Source organism: Gallus gallus, chromosome 6 (genome assembly GCF_016699485.2).
Source record: "Gallus gallus isolate bGalGal1 chromosome 6, bGalGal1.mat.broiler.GRCg7b, whole genome shotgun sequence".
In the NCBI taxonomy this organism is placed as follows: domain Eukaryota; kingdom Metazoa; phylum Chordata; class Aves; order Galliformes; family Phasianidae; genus Gallus; species Gallus gallus.
The window spans coordinates 9,678,787-9,698,947 of NC_052537.1; the positions used below are offsets into that span (position 1 = coordinate 9,678,787).

Here is a 20,161-nt window from a genome sequence, read left to right on the forward strand (position 1 = left end):
GCCAAAATGCTTTTAAATAGTTCATCAGCTAGAACTGAAGGGAGAATCGGATGTCTTTGTACAGTTAATTAGCAAAGCTGATGTGCTGCTTTTGAACATGAGCTGGCATGAACAAGGTCATGGGACAGCACTATCAGATGTGGCCAGTTTGGAGGGGATGGAGGAGAGTGTGAGGCCTGTGTTCGGGGCTGGGCGCTCTGCTTTACAGGACACCTCCTCATTATGCTGCAGAGGTCTAAATTCTCACTCTGCTTATGGGAAAGCAGAATTTCACAGTCAAAATCTGTTAGATAAACCTGAGAGTTTTCTTCGAGAGAGAGAGTTAATATTTCCATGCTTCTGATTTTAGCAGTGCCATTATTATTTGTTGCTGCGTAACTCATGTTTTACATTGCACACATGTTATGCTCAGAGGAGACAAATACAGTGGTTTTTCGTTCGGTAAAAAGTATTCTGAGAGTATATTTTACTACTGATTCTGAGTGTAACATTAAGAAATAAACACATTAAATATATAAGCCATCCAGCCATAACATCTTGCTTTTCCCGTCTGATTCTTTGCTTTCTATTTCTCCTGTTTCTTTTCCACTGTAAATTGCTTTAGTCCAAAAGTCAGGTAAGAAGGCATGGCATCGTGTTACATCCTTCTGCTGCTGCCATTGCTCATCTTCATTTTATTCAGCATTAGAAAATGACATGCTTTTCTTTTGGGGCAGGGGGTACAGGGTGGGAAGAGTTTGCTCAGCCTTAGAGAATATCCGTTTGTTGTTCTAACAAATGTAACTTGATTTCTTTATGCCCTTTGTCATGTGAGAGTTTGCTTAATGTATGCCTACAAACTGTAATAAGGATCCCGGTTCTGCTTCCAGCACAAGGAGAAATGTGTGCCAAGGACTAGAAAAGTTCCATTAACAACTACCAAGTGCATGAAACAAGTTGTAGAGTTTTGAGTCTGAACAGTGTTGCTAGTTCAAAAGTGTAACATGTTGTTGGATGTTGCTTTTTATTATTAATTCACGTTTTATACTACTTTATTTTTTGTCACGTAGTGAGCATGTCTAGGCCTGCAGCATGTTTTTAGCACATACCATAATGTATCTTCCAGGGCTAAGTGTAACACGCTTCAACATCGATTTAATTGCAACACATTCGGAGCAGTCATTATTAATTTCTGAATAACCTAACATGCACAAAACAATCCCCAAGATATTGGGATCCGTATTTAATCATTAAGAATTTTTTTTTTATTTATTCCAAAATTCTCTCTTATTTTTTTTTTTCCTAGGTGAATAACTAGGGCGTTTACAACAGAGTCAAAGGTGGTTCAGCCACAGAGAGAGAACACCGCCACATAAAACTTGCATTTAGTTGAACCTGACTCAGCAATCTGAGCCATGTGGGCAGGCACTGTAATCTGCCCACAGATCCCCTAGGACCTGCCCTTACGGGTCTCCTTGCAGGATTAGGGCTTGAAGGCATTTGTCAAAATTCATCTAAATACTCAAATGCACTTTTCTGGATTTATTCTTAAGCCATAGCATTGCTACCAAAGCAGTAAACATCTGTTTTGATTTTGTTTATGTATATTTTAGGGAAGTAAATATTTAAATACGGTTAAGTACTTACTACTCCATTTTTCCCTTGTATTTATTTCATATAATATGTATACTTTTCCATCTATCCCTGGAAGTTGCATGTATTAATTTATTTTTATTTTTTGTTCATCTCATTGTCATCTGCACTTTCTATGATAAATGGTAAATACAACAGCCTCCGCTCCTTCAGTTCGGATAGGTCCTACACTCTGAACAGAAGTTCTTATGCCCGAGACAGCATGATGATTGAAGAGCTGCTGGTACCAGCGAAGGATCAGGTATGTGCTGCCTCTCTGGCACCAGGTGTTTGTGCTCTGTGTTTATAGGGGATGATAATCTGCAGCCCTCAGCTGCGCTTGCAGTGACTTACCACTACTCATTACCTGTTGAAAAAGGAGAAGAGCTGCAAGAAAGAAATCGTGGCTTTGCCATACTGTGGCTTTGATTTTGCATCAGTGAGAGTATCTGTGAGATTAATGTTACATGTATTTTCAGTGCCTTGTCAAGCTGAGAGCAATATATTTTACACTAAACAACCTTTGTCTGCACCATGGAGACCAGGAATTGGGTCTTGCCAATTCTGTCTGTATGGAGAAGACTCCAACCACTGTCCTTGTTTTTCCACCCTTGGGAAAAATTTGGCCTTGTAATGATTAAGCTATTATGCACTAACCAGTTCGCGTCTCTTCCAAACATTTATGCAATGACTAATAAAAGAAACACAGAATCTTTTGACCTGATTACAGCGTGGGAAAGTATTTTGAAAAGCTAATGCTGAAGGTGATAGGGTGCTGTGTGCTTTGCTTTGTGTGCTCCTCAGCATTTGGTGGACTTGCTTCAGACTGTAAAATCCAGTTGAGTTACTCATGAGTTTCTTCATCATAGAAGCCAGAGATCTGCTAGGAAGCTGGACAAAAACCCACAGAAAAATCTTTACTTAGTTAAAGTACGGTGGAGTGGAATTGTTGTGTCCTAGAGGACCATTAGATAGATTGTAATGGAACACAGGTTTTCTGCTAGCAATTTTGCAGGGAGTCCATTCAGCAGCAGCAAGTATTCCTGCACAGGGGTTTGTAGATATAAGGATGCTTTCACAGGGGAAAGGGTCCATGGGGTGAGGCTCCAGCTTTCTAAATCTTTCTTGTATTAGTTCCAGTGTAGTGTAAATTGTCCAGTTTTACTACAGCTTTTGCACACAGTTTTGTTAGTATTCTGACAAAGGTATACATTCTATTCTCTGTTTAGCAAGTAAATGTACGTAAGTCACTCCAAGAGTAATGCCTCCTTTTTATTTCCATGGAACCTACAACAGCTGCAAAGAGCACAATAACACTATTTGATGGAGCAGTTTTTTCATTTGATAGATCAAATTCTCAGCTGCAAAACACTGTTTTTCATCATAGTTACCACCATTAGCTATGCATATTTGCCAGTGATGAACAAGAGCCTGCATGCCACACGTGTAAAAATCTGCACCAGTGGAGGTGAGTCACTGTTTTACAGTTGCTATGATGACATCATTGCTAAAATATTGCCCATGCAGCCCATCTTTCATGGACCGAAACAGATGAAAGTCAGAAGGTGCCAAATCTGAACTACATGGTGGCTCTGATGGAACAGCCCAGCCAAGATTGTCAGTATGCTCTACAGTCTTCAAACTGGGATGGGCCTGGCATTCTCGTGTTGCAAGAGAGAGGTTGTCTTCTTCTCTGGCCTGACTCTGATAGTTCGAGCCCTCAGCCTTAGTCAGTGTTGCAGTGTAGTGGTCAGAGTTGATTGATTGTCCAGGTTCCAGGAATTCCAGAAGGATCGCCTCTTTCCTATTGCAGAAGACAGCGAACATCACTCACTGAGGGCTGCATCCTGAACTGCTTCTACAATGTGGAATTCACATATTGCCATTCCATGGATTGCTGTTTTGAGTACGGATTGTAGTGGTGACACTGCATCTTGTCACTGTTAATGATGTGGTCCAGGCAGCTGCCATCTTTAGACTCATATAGGTTGAGTAAGTCCTAACAAACTTGCATATGCTGTTCTTTCTGTTCACGTTCATGGGACTCACCTGGCACAAGCTTTGCAATGTTCCAACGTTGCCACCATAATTTCCAGTGCGTTGAAGCTGATATGCAACTCTGTATGCTATTCCTTGGTTGTAATCCACTGATTTGTGTACATGAGCTGACCGAGACACTCTTCATTTTGTGATGTGACAGCTGTGCATGGTCATCTGGAATATGGCTTGTCTTTCACGTCACTTGTTGCCACTGCTGAAATGCACCGCTCATCACCTCACACTGCTCACATGAACTGTTTGGTCTCCATAAATGTTCAGGAAGCATCAGTGAATGTGAATGTGCCATTTTTTCCGCATGGAGGGATTTAATTCCGCACCTTTGCTTCGTAAGTGCTTTGATGTCAGGACTGTTCCTCTGCTGCCACCTGTCACACAGCAACAACATGTAACGAATTATTGGTGGGAAGGTTCATCCTCTACTACCGTCCCACCAACATCCACCTCTGATGTCGCGGGCCAACGTAATACAATAGGAGGCGTTAGCGACAACCCTTGTATATTATTAGATTGTTACTTCCAAATGAAGTGCCATAAACCTCCAACAACCTCGATCTACAACAGCCAGCTCAATGATAGTATTTCAGATCTGAGAACCTAAAATTCCTGTGACAATTCCTTCTTCTAAGCCTTCATTAAATCTTCCTGATGTGATGGACATAACATAGGAGAGGAAAGCCTTCCCTCCAGTCTGAGAATATGTATTGTTTGAGGATTCTGGTCATTTTTTTGATTACCATCAAAGTTGATGGTATTGATGGCAGCTAGGGTACATTTGATCAAATAACAAGACTTAAAAGAAGCACTGTGCTAAATAACTCCTAAAGAACATTGTTCAAAATGTGTGTTGTTAACCTGCTTTTATTATAAAATGTTACTAGACAATGAAAAATGACTTACCTGTGCATGGAGAGTTATGCACCCCGTTGCATACAGGAGCTCAACTTAGAGCAAATGTCATATTCTGTACAAATGGTTATGGATCTCCATGCTTTCTGGAGGATCTCTTGCAGTGGTGCCTCTTCACTTAAAAGTATTAATGCTGAGCAGTAGAGTTCAGGCTGTTTTCTTTGCATTTGTAGTCATCATATTTTTGTAATTCTAGTTTTTGTCCAGCAGTGGTTGTGCAATTATTGCAGTTCAACTCTGGTCCAAATCTGTCATACAGAATGAAGTCAGGCTGGACGCCTGTCTTAACAGTCTAATTTTGCGTGTTATTTTAGTCTTAATTCTCTAGACAAACTTCAAGTTTCTTGTATCCAGGAGGAGAGCAGGAAATGATGAAGGTAATGGTGAGAGCAATGTCACTCCTAGTTTTAGGCTGTCTCAAGAGGTTTGTAAAACAATGATTCCCATGAGAACAATCGGTGAATTATCTTCTTAAGAAAGTGGATGCTGTTAGCATTCTTTATGCTATGGCTTTTGCTAGCCTTGAAGTCTTGACCAAAAAAAAGTCTGTCCTTTGAAATTTTCTTATTCTTCAAGAAAGTTGTCAGCCCGAACATACCAAAGGAAGATGGATAAACTTTATGATGCTTTGGCTGAAGTGGGAAGAGTGCATCTGGGAGAGGGAGAATACTCCTGCCTCTGTTCTTTCCATCCCTCCTTCTGCACATTACTGGGTTTCCAAGTTATTCCTGCTTTGACAGTAAAAAGGAAGAAAAAGAATTGTGTTCCACCCATGAAAGTCATAGGAACAAAGTTCACTGTGGGTCAAAACCCTTATCTTAAAAAAGACCGACTGGAAGCTCATACTGAAGGGAGGTTGTGATGAGGAGGGGTTTGGCCACTTCTCCCAGGCAACAAATAGGACCCGAGGAGATGGCCACGAGTTGTGCCAGAGGCGATTTAGAGTAGACATAAAGAAAAACTTTTTCTCTCAGAGAGTGGTCAGGCAGTGGAATGGCCTGCCCAGGGAGATGGTGGAGTCGCCCTCCCTGGCAGTGTTCAAGAGGCATCTGGATGAGGAGCTACGAGATACGGTTTAGTGGCTTGTGGTAGCAATGGTAATGGGAGGACAGTTGGACTAGATGATCTTGTAGGTCCTTTCCAACCTTGTGATTTTATGATTCTGTGTTAACGCTGTGTTCTGGGATACTGCACAGCTTTGAAGAAGTAGTGAGCCATTACCTATTTGCATATGTGGCTTCTGTTGTAAAGCATGTAGATATCTGCAGTTCATTACAGCAGCACTCTCAGAGTAAAGGGAATTAATATTACCACAAATAAAAGGATATTAAAGATAGACAACTGTCAACTTGCTGCTAAGGTGGGATCAGAAGATTCCATGACCGCTTCTTCACCAGACCGCTGGGAGACCTGGAAGTCTAAAAAGAGTCAAATGAGGAAGACTTAAGACTGTTATTTGCTGATACTGGCTGCCAGCATGAGGGGTTGGGTATTTGAGAGGAACTGACAAAGAAGTCAAGACAATCTTCATTGTTTGCACTTGGTTCTTTATTGCTGACTCTCTTCAACAGGGAAAGCTGAGTCCAGGCCATACTGTGCCTCATAACCTGGCTAGAGCAAAGTTAAAATTTGTGTGTCCTAGTGCGTTACCATGGATGCAGTAACTCAGACCAAATCTGAGCGACATTCTCCGTGGAATAATTTACATCAGCCACAGGCAGGATGAATCAGGCTGTCCATTGCATTGCAGCTTGCTGAATCTCTTCTGTCTGGATAAATTCATCTGGGAGGAAGCATAAATTCTTCCATTTGCTGAACTCTGATATTACACAGCCTGGATATTCGGTTATGCAACCAACAGGATCCTTGACAACAGAACTGTCAGCATTTTAATACATGCGTTTGCATATGACAACAGCATGCCCCCTACCAATGTGTATTTAATCTCCCTCAGTCCAGGAAGGGAATACTGACCAAACCCAGGACAAATCTTGCTATTTGGTGTCACAGATGATGTACGGTCTTCTGGACTGCTCATACTGCAGCTTGCACTGGAAGATTTCTTTGCCTGCCTGGAAAATCCGACACCTCAGCAGGTCAACGGAATGAGATCAGCAGATGTGTGCTGTGTGTAAGATACATTTGTCCAGCCATTAGCTTTTATTAGTCTGTTTCTCTGCCAGAATTATTGGCTGCAGTTTTTGTGCTTTTGCTGGCTGTAAATATGCCCCAAAGATTTGCTCAAATGCACTTTGTCAGAAAGGAATGCACCAAAGAAGTTCACCTCATATACAGGCACGGTAGGAATAGGGCAAGGAGCCCTGTGTGTGTGTGCTTGCAAGTAAACCTATGGCAACTTAGGTGGGTGTAGCAGCGTCTTTATCTAGCTTAGATTGTTTTAGAGAGGTGGTATTTCCTTGGAAATCATATGGCCCTACAGTGCTGATGGATCTTTGGCATTTTTCATCTGTTGCAGCAAATGCAATTCCACGTTTTCTGTATGTGCCCTTTCATGTCTGGACCTCAGTGCAGTGACAGTTATAGCTCAGTGGACATCTGAATGACAAACACTAAATTGCTTTGTCCTCCTTGTTAATTCGTATCTTACCAGATCTGTGTAGTGTCCTATTTTTTATGTTCGTTTTTCTAAATATTTACAACTTCTGATACCACATCTGATCCTGCTCTGTTTGGTGTCAAAAAGTAATTGTGTACTCGGTATGAGGTCTTACAAAGTTAGGTCACTTGGAACAGCAGAAACCCACAGTGGTAGTTTTTCTGTCTAAACTACAGGCTCTTCAAGACGTGTGCAGGAGTCCCCTGTATTCTACTGGAGGGAGTTATAAAACTGTCTTCATTAAACTGAATTATAATGCATTTTTCAAAGCGATACTAATTAAATTCAGTGCTGTTGTTTAATCACCATTGTTTTTGAACAACATTCATTTTATCTGTTATGTCTGTTGTTGTATTTTGTGCTTAATGTGTACCACACTTAGCAGTGTATGTGCCTGTTACTGTTCTCTGCGCTTGAACACAGGCCTCAAGTGCGTATCTCACAGCACAAAGACTGGTAGAAGATCCTAGTAAAAGAGCTTAAGGTAGCAAAAGGAGGAGGCATCAAAAACGTGCTACAGTGTTGGACAGATGATAAAGTGAAGCTGTCCGCTGCAGATATTACTACTAATTGGCAGTAAATTGTAATCTTGACAACTGTGGTGGTAAACCTGGGGTGCTTATTTAATTGCAAGAAATGTCCAAAGAGTTTTCTGGAAACCCCTGACTATCATAGAAACACACAGTGGCCTGGGTTGAAAAGGGCCACAACGATCATCCAGTTTCAGCCCCCCTGCCACGGGTGGGGTTGCCAACCACCAGACCAGGCTGCCCAGAGCCACATCCAGCCTGGCCTTGAATGCCTCCAGGGATGGGGCATCCACAGCCTCCTTGGGCAACCTGTTCCAGTGTGTCACCACTGCCCTGTGTTGAAAAACTTCCTCCCGCTATCTAACCTAAACCTCGCCTGTCTCAGTTTAAGACCATTTCCCCTTGTCCTGTCACTATCCACCCTCGTAAACAGTTGTTCCCCCTCCTGTTTATATGCTCCCTTCAAGTACTGGAAGGCTACAATGAGGACTCCCCAGAGTAATGGTAACGTTGCAGGTTATGCCCAACAACAGATCATGTCTGCTTGCTTTTTTTGCGGAAGCTTCTGAACAGAAGTATTTTGGGTTTTTATGACTGACTTTTTCAGATTTACTACTACTGCTGACATTTCCATTCAAAATAATTCATTTACAATACCTCTATGTGCCAGTACATTAATTTTTATCTTTTTTTTAAGTGAAAGTTATAAAACTCCTCCCTGCAGAAGTGTGTGTTTGTGTTTGGCTCAGGTTTGAGTGGTAGTCACGGAATTTAATTTGAAAACAGCCCACAAGGTTTTAGCCTTCACAGCTATGTGAGAAAGAAAGCAGATAACTCAGTCTGTAGTTACCTATCAGCAGAAAACAACCTGCCTGGAGGAAACACTGGTGTTTTTAACACCATCCTGGCTGAGGGTGGTCTGTGTGTTGCATGACAGTACCTTGACTTAGTTTTATTGGCATAACTTTTCTAATAGTGGTTCCGTAAAAAAAAAAACAAAAAAAAAGGATAAGTGTTTTCATATTGGCCTGGAAATATAGCCTAACAGTACTTACAGACTTGATTTATTTAATTTCCTAGGGAAAAAAAGGGGAGGCAAAAAACCCAAATATATATATTTGCTTCAAATGGCTTTGCTATACAGAAGAGAGGACTTACAGAGTGAGACCTTGTTGCAGGGCATGGGATGCCTGCATGTGCGTGCTCATGTCTACAGACAGCAGTCAGAACCAAATTAAGCCTCGGTGTTGGTCAGATGGGACAGTTTAATTAGAGCACTGGTGTGCCAGCGCTACACAGGGTTATAACTATTTTTATACAGATGAGTAGGGATGGTGGCACTCCAGAACAGTGCCCGTGTTGATTGTACGGATAGAAGTTCTGCTCAAATAAGGATCCATGCAGTGGCGTTTTCTGTGTGGGAATAGTATGCTGCCTGTCTACATAGCATATGATTGCAGCAGAAACTAGTATTTTTTCAGACTTCTTTAACTTTGTATGTGTAAATACAGATTGAAGAAAGTTGTACATGTAACTGAAGATACTGGTGGGAGCTGGCAAAGAAATTTGGAAAAGAAGTCTGAGGATGTGAGATAAATTTCTCTCTGGATTCCATATTTCTGTTCAGGGATTTCTAGTAATTTAAAACCTAGGATATCGGCTGTATGGAAAGGGGACAGATCTAAATGTAAGGGAATTATATTAACAAGCTTGTATTTAAGATAAGTGTTTTACATCTTAACTTTGTTTTTTTTTTTTTTTTTTTTGTTTTCTAAGCACCTGACGTTTCAGAGGGAGTTTGATTCTGATTCTCTCAGACACTACAGCTGGGCTGCAGACACCTTGGACAATGTTAACCTTGTTTCAAGTCCCATCCATTCTGGGTAGGTCACTTAACAGATTTCCTTTATGTTTAAATGTGGAAATGTATTGTTAGCTGAAGAATATAGTGTTCTGTGATGGCTGATGACATGCCTGTTCCTGCTCTAGTTGAAGCCAGTGGCAAAATTCACACTGACTTCAGTGTGGGTGCTTAATAACAGGAGTCAGGCTAAATTGTTGCTTATCAAATCAAAACCTTGCTTCTGCTTTTATTTTCTGAATGCCAAAAACGTTGTATTTCCACAGGCTTCTCTTTAATAGTCATGTTTTGCTTTTTCTGTTGCTTATGCTTTTAAGTGTCGTAAGGTGATTTTGTTTGAATTATATTATTTGAAGCATGAAGCTGTAGTGTTAATGCCTTTTGTTCTTTCATACAGGAAGAATGAGGGGCTTTAATTTTATGTTTTATTTATGCCTCTAGACTCCTGTCAGTTCTCCAAAATACATCTCTTGACTTCAGTCATTTACTCAAGAATCATCACTGCACTGACAGTGCTTCTTGGCAGTAGCACATAAACCTGATTAAATGCAACAGCAGTAATTTTTGAATGCACATTATAAAAATTTACAAATAAATATGTAGCTGAATATAATATTGCATATGAGATTGTCCTGTATAAATCTTGATTGTATAATTTCCAAGATCAGGGCATGAAATTTCATATCTTTTTAATTTACTTCCCCACCTTGTGACTAATTACATTCTTAAAATGAAAATGTCTCTGGCATAAACCAAAAGATTTCAGTTCCAGGGTAGCAGCAAGTTCCACGGACCTAAAGCCACAGGCCCACAATAAGTGTAAACACCCACTTGAGCTGAATAGAACTATTCAGTGGTGGGGTTTAAGGTCTTGATTTGATAAAACACTGCGTATGTTCAGTGCAAGAATTGAAATATCAGTAGCTTCATAATGAAAAGCTGAAGTCTGTTAGTATGGAAGGATATGTTACCAAAGGACCTCAGAGAGCTCATACGCCACCCATTTGTATTATGGCAGGATAAAATGGAAGCAACCTGTTCCTGAAATGTGGTCAATTTCTTCATGGCCACTTAAGATCTATAGCCTTCTAGCTTCTTTGTTTCACTGTCTGTTGTTACAGTATTTCTTTTCTTGATATTCAATTTATAATCTCTTTGTTGTCTTATCCCTGGTAGTCATGAGTACAATATCTCAGTAGTCTCTTTACAATATTTTGTATTGTGGAGGATGGGTTCTCTTCTCTTTTGTAATCTATAATATCCCAGGTCTTGCTTGGTGGTGTTTCCCACACACCACCAGGTTCTTGCAGCTGTCCCCTGCCTCTTTCCTTCTTGATGGTAGATTGTTTCTAAGCCAGTTTGGGCACCAAGCTTCTGAAGAGGAGACACCATCAGTACTGACTAGGACAGGATCGCTACCTATGCAGTCTGACACATGGCACACCTCGTCCTAAGGAATCCCACAGTGAGACTTAGCGTTTTGGTAATTCTGGCCTCTGTTGGTAGACGTGTTTGACCTGAACGCATTTCTTAGTTGCTTTCTGACGTTCTACAGTCTTAGGTATTTTTTACCATGTTCTGTGCTTATGTGTTTCGTTTTTTCTATTTGCACTTACCTTTACTGGATTTTCGCTTGTTGGTATCAGAACCTATTTTATCAAGGTAGTTTTAATTCGGATCCTCTTTTCCAAAGTGTTATTCAGACCTTTCTGTCCAGTGCTCAAATCATGACTGAAGACATCAGCTTGGTACCCGGCCCTGGTCCAGGACAGTGCAGTGAAATCCCCACCTGAATTTTCCTTTCAGTTTGACAGGAAGGCACAGAGGGTAGCTCTTTTGAGGCTGTTTCTTAAGTGTTTGTGCACTTATGTATACTGTGCTTCATATGCTTACTGAAGTACAAATACAGAATTTCCATACATCCACTGGATAAGTTGCCCTGTAAAAGAAGGTAGTTGATTCAATTTGATGTATGTTACTCTTGCAACAAGTATTTTGGCTTTTTCTTGTTTTGAGAGCTATTCTAATTGCTGTATTATCCCTATACATTGGCTGTCATTGTCCCAATAAATCGATTGTTGGATAATTTACTCATGAATATTTGCAGTAATCAATGTTGGAGTGATGGCCTAAAATTTTCTGGCTCTTCTTCCTCCTGGTACAAAATAGGGCTGATGTTTGCCTTCTGCTGGTCCTCTGGGACCACTTTGTTCAAGGTGCTCATGAATGCTTCCAGCCCTCCAGAACTTACATTCTGTGGACATAGGATCTTTTACATTAACTACTTGAGAGTCCCCACTAATGCCTACAGCTAAGGCTGCTGTTTGGAGGGGAAGGCCTGCAGACCTGCGGCTGTGCAACAAACTGTGGGGCTGCGGTAGAGAAAGGAAATGGTAAGGGAGAGAATCCGAACACCAAAACACCCTGCCACCACGTGTGGTGTTTCTGACCTGTCACATTTTATGGATAAAGCCCATCCGAAATGATACTGTGACGCAGTTCCTTTCTTAGTAAAAAACTTGTTTTCTATCATGATCCCCTACAGTAATATGATACTATTTAGTTTTCCCCATTATCTTCATCTAGGGGCAATCAGCAGATGTTCATCTTGCATCTTCCAGTGCCTTGGCATTTCTGAGAGGCATTTGAATTATCTTTTCTGAAAGGCCATTCCTTTCCTGCTTAGTCCCCTCACCTGGTCCCTGCTTGTTCTGTGGCCACAGGCAGAAATGTGACAGCTGGCTCCCCAGCTGCCAGCAGCCCTCAGGGTCGGGGTCACCCTGTGGCCGGAGCCTGACCTCACTGCCCTCTACATTCCTCATTCTCCTGAGCCTGCAGCATGCCATAGCAGGGCCACCCCTCTGCAGCCTGCTGCCTCAGCTTGCTCCTTTCCCCTTGCACCTGCTGCCGGAAGAGAGCACCGATGTTTCTTCCTATTCCTAAACTCAGGCAGAAGGGGAATTTGGGGCAGCAGGTTGTGTATATCCAGCAATGTATCAGTGAAAGGGGACGAGAGAAGGAAGTGCTGGCAGTAATTTTGACTCTTCTGGTTTTTCCTTTTTTTAAGCCAAGACAGTGTTTAATGTTTTTCTTTCTGGGTGCAGGTAAGTTGTTTTGCCAGCACGTTTTGAACAGAGTCCATTGTAAATAAGGCATTAAAATATGCTGTGAATTGTGAGGCCTCTGGAAGGGTAGATCCCCTTCACCGTGGTGACCTCCAGCTCTCAGATGTGAGCCTTCTTGTGACCTTCTCCCAGTCAAAATGTGGCTGTGCTCTCTTCTTATTGCCCTTTTAAACTCCTTGATTTCCTAAGCTCAAAGAAAGAAATGAATGTGCCACTCACTCCCATACTGAGCAACTCAGAAATGCATGATCCAGTCTTGCAAAGTGTCGTATTCAAGTTAATTATTCCAACCTCTTGTGCAAAGAGAATTCATTTGTGAAAGCATTGTCACGAATGGCAAAGGTTGATATTCCCTTCAGATATTCTGCCATACATATTTTATACACTATACTTTGAAAAATAAACGACTATAGAGAAGCATAATAGCTGATGTTACATCGCACAGTGCAGCTTGTTTAGGCAATCAAAGAAGTTCTTTTAAAGTAGACTCTGTTGAGCTGAGTAAATCACAAATGTTTTTCAGTATTCCATGAACTTCTGCGTTTCTCAGAGAAGTTGCAGACTTGTGCTGACCAGTGAAATGAACGCTTCCCTTCAGATAGTTTTTTTTTTTTTCCCTGAGTAGTGAATTTTATGTCATGGTTTGTGATATGCAAAGCAAAAGCCAAATCATTTTTAAAGCTGAACTTCAAACATGTTACTTTTGTTATTTTTTTCTGATTGATACTTTTCCTTTGCGCTTATTATTGATATTTTCTGTTGCTTGCCTCTAATTATCTTATATTAATTTTTCCCATTTGCTTTCTAAATTATTTTGCAGCTATTCCTCTCCACTTCCCCAGTATGATTCAAGGTGATAACTCTGTGCTTTCTGTGAATCCTCATTCTTTTTTTCAAACTCGTTTCCCACAGTCAGAGTGTATGTAGATGTTTGTAGTGCATCCGCCCACATCCTCATCCCTTCCATGTATTCAAGTAGAAAAGCTCACCAGCATTTAGCATTTGTGTTTAGAGATCATATTGTAGTTTCCATTATTAGCACAGCATTAATGTAGGTAAGCATTGACTACTAATCTTTGTGATAGAAAGTGCATGAAATACTGTTTAGAATTATTGTTACTGTTTGAAATGATAAAATACTAATCAGGGAACTAAACAGAGAATGTCTATAGTCTTGACAGTAATTACTTTTATATGGGATCGATACTCACACAGACTGATCTGCTAAGGGTTTTATCTTCGCTGAAGGCTGTAGTGTGGGATGGACACCCTCACTGGCTGTAAGAGGGCAGGTTCCTTTGCTGGGGAGTAGGCTTGTGCCAGGGGCTGAGCTCCCCTTGCTGTGAGCGTTGCTGAGCCCCAGGCTGGGCAGTGTGCCTGCCATCAAATCCTGCCCACGTACCCCTACATAACTTTGAAATCCTCAACCTAAATAAATACACCTGGGAACTGAGTCCAATTTTTATAGGTACGTCTAACTTCCATTGATTTTGGTATAACGTAAGTTCGTTCGATTTAGGTGCCTAGATTTTTGAAAATCCATGGTTGCATACTTATATCTTTTAAATCATATGGATACAGGGGTGTCTTATCTGAGTAGAAGCTCTGGCATTTTTGCATGAGATGAAAAACTTTTGTATTAATTATGAGCTGACTTAACATGCCAGTAATCACGTAGACGATAGGCAGCTCTCCAAAGCTCTGCCTTGCACTGAGCCATCAGGCCAAGCTCCCTGGAGGCCCCACCTCGCTCTGCACTCCAACCAGATGTGCCCCTCAGCACAGCTGCCACAGCCACCCTGAAGGGATGCTCCAGCCTCTCACTCTGTGCTTCCCTCTCGACAGAATTGGTTCTCTCTTTCTGCAGACCAAAGCCAAGTGCATTTCTAAAAAGCCATCACAGCACAACTGTAGCAGATTCCTCTCAGTGTTTTCCCTTCAGTGACCAAGGGCTGTGAGTCCCTTCTTCGCATTTTACTTTGTTTTCTAGATGATAATGGATTGTTTTGAACTCTCCTCACAGCTAAGTCATGAGCTGGCTCCTTGCCACCTCTGAAGACCAACTGTAGCCTACTTTTCCAGAGGTTCAGTGACATCTGCCTCATCCCATCAGTGCTCGTCATGAAGAGCAGTTGCAGGGTGAAAAAAATACACTGACTGGCTAATAGCAGTTAGTGAGCAAGGGGAGTGAGGCCAGGCTCTCTGTAGCTGGTGTTTTTGCTTGTTTACAGCCCATTGTTAGCAAACTGAAAAGTTTCTAGTCAGTGGTTTGCAGGACATCTAACATCTTGTATCTATAAGTATTAAGATTACTGTAACTTATACTGTAATTTAAAAAATCGATAATATTGTTTTTGGTATAGATAAAATATTTATTGAAAGTGTTTTGTTAACCATTCAGCAGACATCCCTTTCTACTGAAACATAATTCCTCTTATTAGGAGTTGGGCTACCTAGTGGCAGCACTTGAATTTGTTCAGTGGTATACACTGTTTTCTTCAGGAGAGAAATGTAGACAGAATTTTTTGTATGAAAACTACTATAAGACATGACAAATCATAGAATCATAGAATGGCGTGGATTGGAAGGGACCTCAAGGATCATCAAGCTCCAAGCCCCCTGTCGCATGCAAGGCCACCAACCTCCATATCAAATGCTAGACCGGACAAATATTGTTCCATGCTTCAGTCTTCTAAAGTATGTGCAGCACAAAGACTGATAAATTCGAGTTAGGGTCACCTGGGAGATGTGCTTTATCTTCCTATCTCTATTGATACATTTTAATTTGATTTGAAGAAGGGCAGCCTAGCAATCTTTTTCCTATAATTCAGTTGGACAACTGTTTTCTTTTTGCTTCATATATTTGCAGCTGACCTCCCTATGTGCCTGTCTCCTACAGAGCACTCAATACAAAGTTTTGATTATGCTCCTGCTTTTGTGCAAATTTTTCCCACCCACGTTGGCAGGACTTCCGAATGTGACTTATTTGCAGGGGTGGCCGATGTGTGTCAGCTGTTACTTTTGATATCCCGCTGGTCTCAAAAGCAAATCAAGCTTACTTACATAAATTCTCATGCACACTTAAAAGCACTTGGTTGTGTTTTTTCTTTTTTTTTAAAGAATCTTCATTACCTCCCTGGATTATTGGCTCTTACCCTGCATTCTGTTTACAGTAGGGAGCCAGGAAATGGAATGGATTCACCTCTTAGTCGTGTGAAGATTTAGTCCGTAAGATCTGGAAGATTTGGCAACAGCCTTGAAAATACTGAAGCTATTCAGCAGATGTGCAGATGCTCACAAAGCTGGCACATCGTACAGAAGGAGCAAACAAACAAACAAAAAAAGGACAGGCACCAAGGCTGAATTTGTAACTCCTGTCCCTGTTGATGCTGACCCATTAACTGAATATCTCGGTAGTTTATGTTCTAGAGAGAATGGAAGGTATTTTGGAACCCCAAAGGAGAGCACCCCAGTAACCCCTTAACCTGTGGGTTTTGATCCCCTTAAACTGGAAAGATTATTTGCTGCAGTTTTGAAAGAGGGTGAAGAGTATTGCCAGCCCTGGAAGGAGGCTCCAGTTTGCTATCACTGTTCTGATTTGTTAAGGACAGTAAAGCTTCACATACACTGCTTCTCAGCATTTCACAGATGAAATAATCCATGACTATTAGCAGTTATTCTTCTCAGTATTATTATTATTCCCTTGCTATTAAAAATGATTCAATTTTAAGTCTACCACATACTCTTTAAAAATGTAATTGCTTATTTAATTATTAATTGGCAAATTTGACATTGGAGAGAATGATTTTTCCCCTAATGCGGCTTTTTGCTAAGGAATGTCATCTTCACAGAGGGATAATGACATGGTTTCCTGAAGAGTGCCAGCAGCTTAAAGCTAGTTACATACCTGATATACTTACTCATTCCCCGTCAGCAGAAGTAATTGTAGCTCCGACTGTCACCCACAGTGCCAGCACTCTCTGTCAGCCAGCAGAAGTGTTTGCAGATGAGTGTGTGAGGAGGTTGCTAAGACTGAGACCCCCAAAACTGTACACATATTTGATTCTCCATTTTCTACACTGTCTGGTTCCTTTCTGCATGTGGGGCTAATTACTTATTTATGGACAGCAGAGATAGCAATAACAAAGGGCTGATCTTAAATTCTAGTGAGACACTACTAATACACTACTTTTGAACTCTCTAATCCAAATTACTCATTAGCACCTGATTGTTTCACTTTAGTATTGCTAGACCTTTAGAGATTCCTGCTTTTCTTAACCAATAGTTAACATGTAAGTATAAATGTTAAAATAATTGTTCTTCTTAGTTTATCTGGGACTGGGAGGACTTTTCCGATAAGCTTTTAAGATTGTGGCAGTTGACTTCTTGTGATGTTTTTCCTGCTTATTTCGTGACTGTTTTTAATGACTTGTTTCCTTTTCCCTGCAGTTTCCTGGTTAGTTTTATGGTCGATGCACGTGGGGGTTCGATGAGAGGAAGTCGTCACCATGGAATGAGAATTATCATCCCGCCACGCAAATGCACAGCGCCAACCCGCATCACCTGCCGCTTGGTAAAGAGGCATAAGCTGGCCAGCCCACCACCAATGGTTGAAGGAGAAGGATTAGCAAGTAGACTTGTAGAAATGGGGCCGGCAGGGGCACAATTCTTAGGGTGAGTTCTACTATTAATTTCATTGTTCACACTTGTGTTGCATCTTCCATTTCTGTTATTCTGTGGATCTAAGAAATTAACATTGACTCTACCTCATTTGACCATGTAAGATTAGGTTACTTATCTTAAAATAGTAAAAAATGCCAAACTGCAGTTCCTACCTTGAAAGTACCTTTGTGTTTAAGAGGACTTTTGCCTCTATGATCACTGCAGAGAGAAGCCAAAGGTAAGGAAAGCCGTGAAAAGGCCAGATCCTGCCCCCAGCTACTCATGCAACCTCCCTTTGAAGTCAGGAGGAGTTGTGAGCCTGTAACCCAGAGCAGGTTTCGACCCTCTCGCTCACAGAGTGCCAGAGAAACGTCACTGTCACAGAAGTGTGCCCTAAACAGTCACAAGGGCCCAAACATTGAGCTCAGTTCCCTGTGCCTTAGTGCATACATGGCTTCTGCCCAAGTTGCTGGGAGCTGCCTCTCTTCCTCCCAAGTAGCAAGGCCACTGAGGGTGATGGCAGAGCACTTACTGTAGAGCGTCAAGGAGCACAAATGCTAGGAACTGACATTTTTTAAAGCTTAAAATAGGGGAAACAATCCACTATGATGTGGCTTTTTTTTTCCTAATTATACGTTTTGTTCATTACCGTGAGTGGCACCCTGGTGTAAACTGCCGGTTCTGTTGGGAATGACAGCTTGTTCCTAATTTCCCCTTCTTGTTTCTCTTCCTGCTGCATGGATGTTATTCAGTAAACTGCATCTTCCTAAATCTCCTCCCCCTCTAAATGAGGGCGAGAGCATGGTTAGCCGAATCCTGCAGCTTGGTCCACAAGGAACAAAATTTATTGGGTAGGATATATACGGAAAAGATACAGAATGTCTACAGTTTTTCAGTTTTTCTTTTGTTTCCAATTTTTCGTTATTCCCATTTATTTATTTATTTATTTAGTTTTCTAAAGCTTTCAGTTGACGTACGTCACTGAAAGAAAATCATAGTGGCTTGATTTAATATAGCTCTGCTACTACCTTGTGCTTACAGGCATGTAAAATTCACTGCCAGCATTCTGCTTTCATAACTTCTGTGCTTTTGTAATTTTTTAAATTTGAAGTGTTTCAACTGCATCAAATACATTTTAATACACAGTGACAGTCCTTTAATTTCAACCCTGTGGTAGAGAAGGTATTTACAGGCCTTGAGTGAGTCTCTGTTTTGGGAAGAGCATTGTAAAATGTGGTCATGTAAAAGTCTATTATTTATAAAAGATTAAGATCTCATTGAGTAAATATCTTAATTTTAACAAGGCTGAAGAGATACTATTATTTTCAAACTGCAAGAGTCATCTTGTTAAAATAGATTTATAACGCCAAGAATGCAACCCAAAGGAGCTGCAGTGTATGGTCTAAAATGTAAGAATGTTTCCGTACATTTTTGACTGTTGTTTTCAAACCATACTGTGAAATTTACTGCATTAGGTTTACAAAATATTGGTGAGTGTTTGGTGTTCAATACCTGTTCAATACCTTCTCACTGAGTATTCTTGTTAAATGTCATGCACAAAATTGTGTGGTTTCTAAATATTTACAGAGACAGTATCTGAAATATTAGCCTGCAAAGATTGTACTACATTGTTAGTTTTTTCAGTTCAGACTTCTTTTGAACTGGAGAGTAAATATCTGAACATGTATTTGAATTTTTGATATTTACTTGCTGTCCACAATGGGAGACAGCAGCTACATTTCTATTTCTTGTTAAAAGACTCAAGATTGGAGTAGCAGCCTGGGTGTTCTTAAAAGCATCTAAAATACGTATGAATTAAATTGTCTTTTGATCATTTTTGTGGGGACAAATGGTATGTAGTATGAAATCTGGTTCTTCCAATTTATGTTTTTTCCTGACAATGGCTGTTGTGATTTCTGTAATCAGATAATCCATTGGTTACTGCATCCCAGCACTTTGCTGGTGTTCGGTAGTGCAGAAGTGCTGCATACTCCTCCCGTCATGTGGTGTTGCTTTCAACTGAGTGAAACAAAGAGGTGAAATCTTCTACAACCTCTGTAGGAAAATAATGATACTGTCTATTTAAATGTCTTAAAGCTGCATAATCCATGGTTGTTCACTTACTGTGTGATTTCAGTCGGATGTCTTAGCATACTTTAAAATGCATATACTGCCTGTGAAGTGTTTGGCAAAAGTGTCTGTTTTGTTAAGGAATGGCACATGAAGTAAATGGTGGTTTCTGTCAGTTGTTCACAACTATTGTTCAATAATGCACTTGCGGTCCTCTGTTGAAGGTACATTGTCTGGTGACGTAGGTGTACTATTAACCACTTTCCCGTTCCCTTTCTTTCCCCCGAAATGTTTGAGAGTAACTTATCTAAATGTGGTTGCAATGTTGCTAAACTCAGAAAAATCCATTCTGTAAGGATCTAAACATTCCCCGGTGATGTTTACAGTGCAAATGCTGCAGCTGTGATTTTGGGCATGAGAACCAGAAAGTAAAACTAATGAGAAGAAACCTATTGCTTTGAAAAGTTTGGGACTTGGTTTGAAATCTAAAATCTACATGCTCACACAATTCCTGCTGCAGTCGATAGCATTTGCATGCATTCGAATAGCTGGGCTGTTCCTGAACTAGCTTTGATCCCTTTAAATTCCATGAGCCAATTCCAAATTGTGGCTATAATAATGCCAGTTGAAAGTCAGCAGTGCTGCATGTGCTGGAGGCAGGGTTGGATCACCCACATCCCGGAGTAAATGCACAGGGAGAATGGTCTTCAGCAAAATT

The 20,161-nt window shown here is 40.9% G+C and overlaps 1 protein-coding gene across 15 annotated transcripts in view; it reads left to right on the forward strand.

Annotated features, from left to right (window-relative positions):
- The window catches only part of ANK3 (ankyrin 3), a 344,913-nt gene that overhangs the window by 271,259 nt on the left and 53,493 nt on the right, over window positions 1-20,161 (forward strand). For all 15 annotated transcript variants that reach the window (XM_040702299.2, XM_040702301.2, XM_040702300.2 and 12 more), the window contains 3 exons: window positions 1,771-1,873; window positions 9,502-9,608; window positions 17,161-17,385. In XM_040702299.2, coding sequence (XP_040558233.1) covers window positions 1,771-1,873; window positions 9,502-9,608; window positions 17,161-17,385 — 435 coding nt within the window. The remainder of the gene's footprint in view (window positions 1-1,770; window positions 1,874-9,501; window positions 9,609-17,160; window positions 17,386-20,161) is intronic.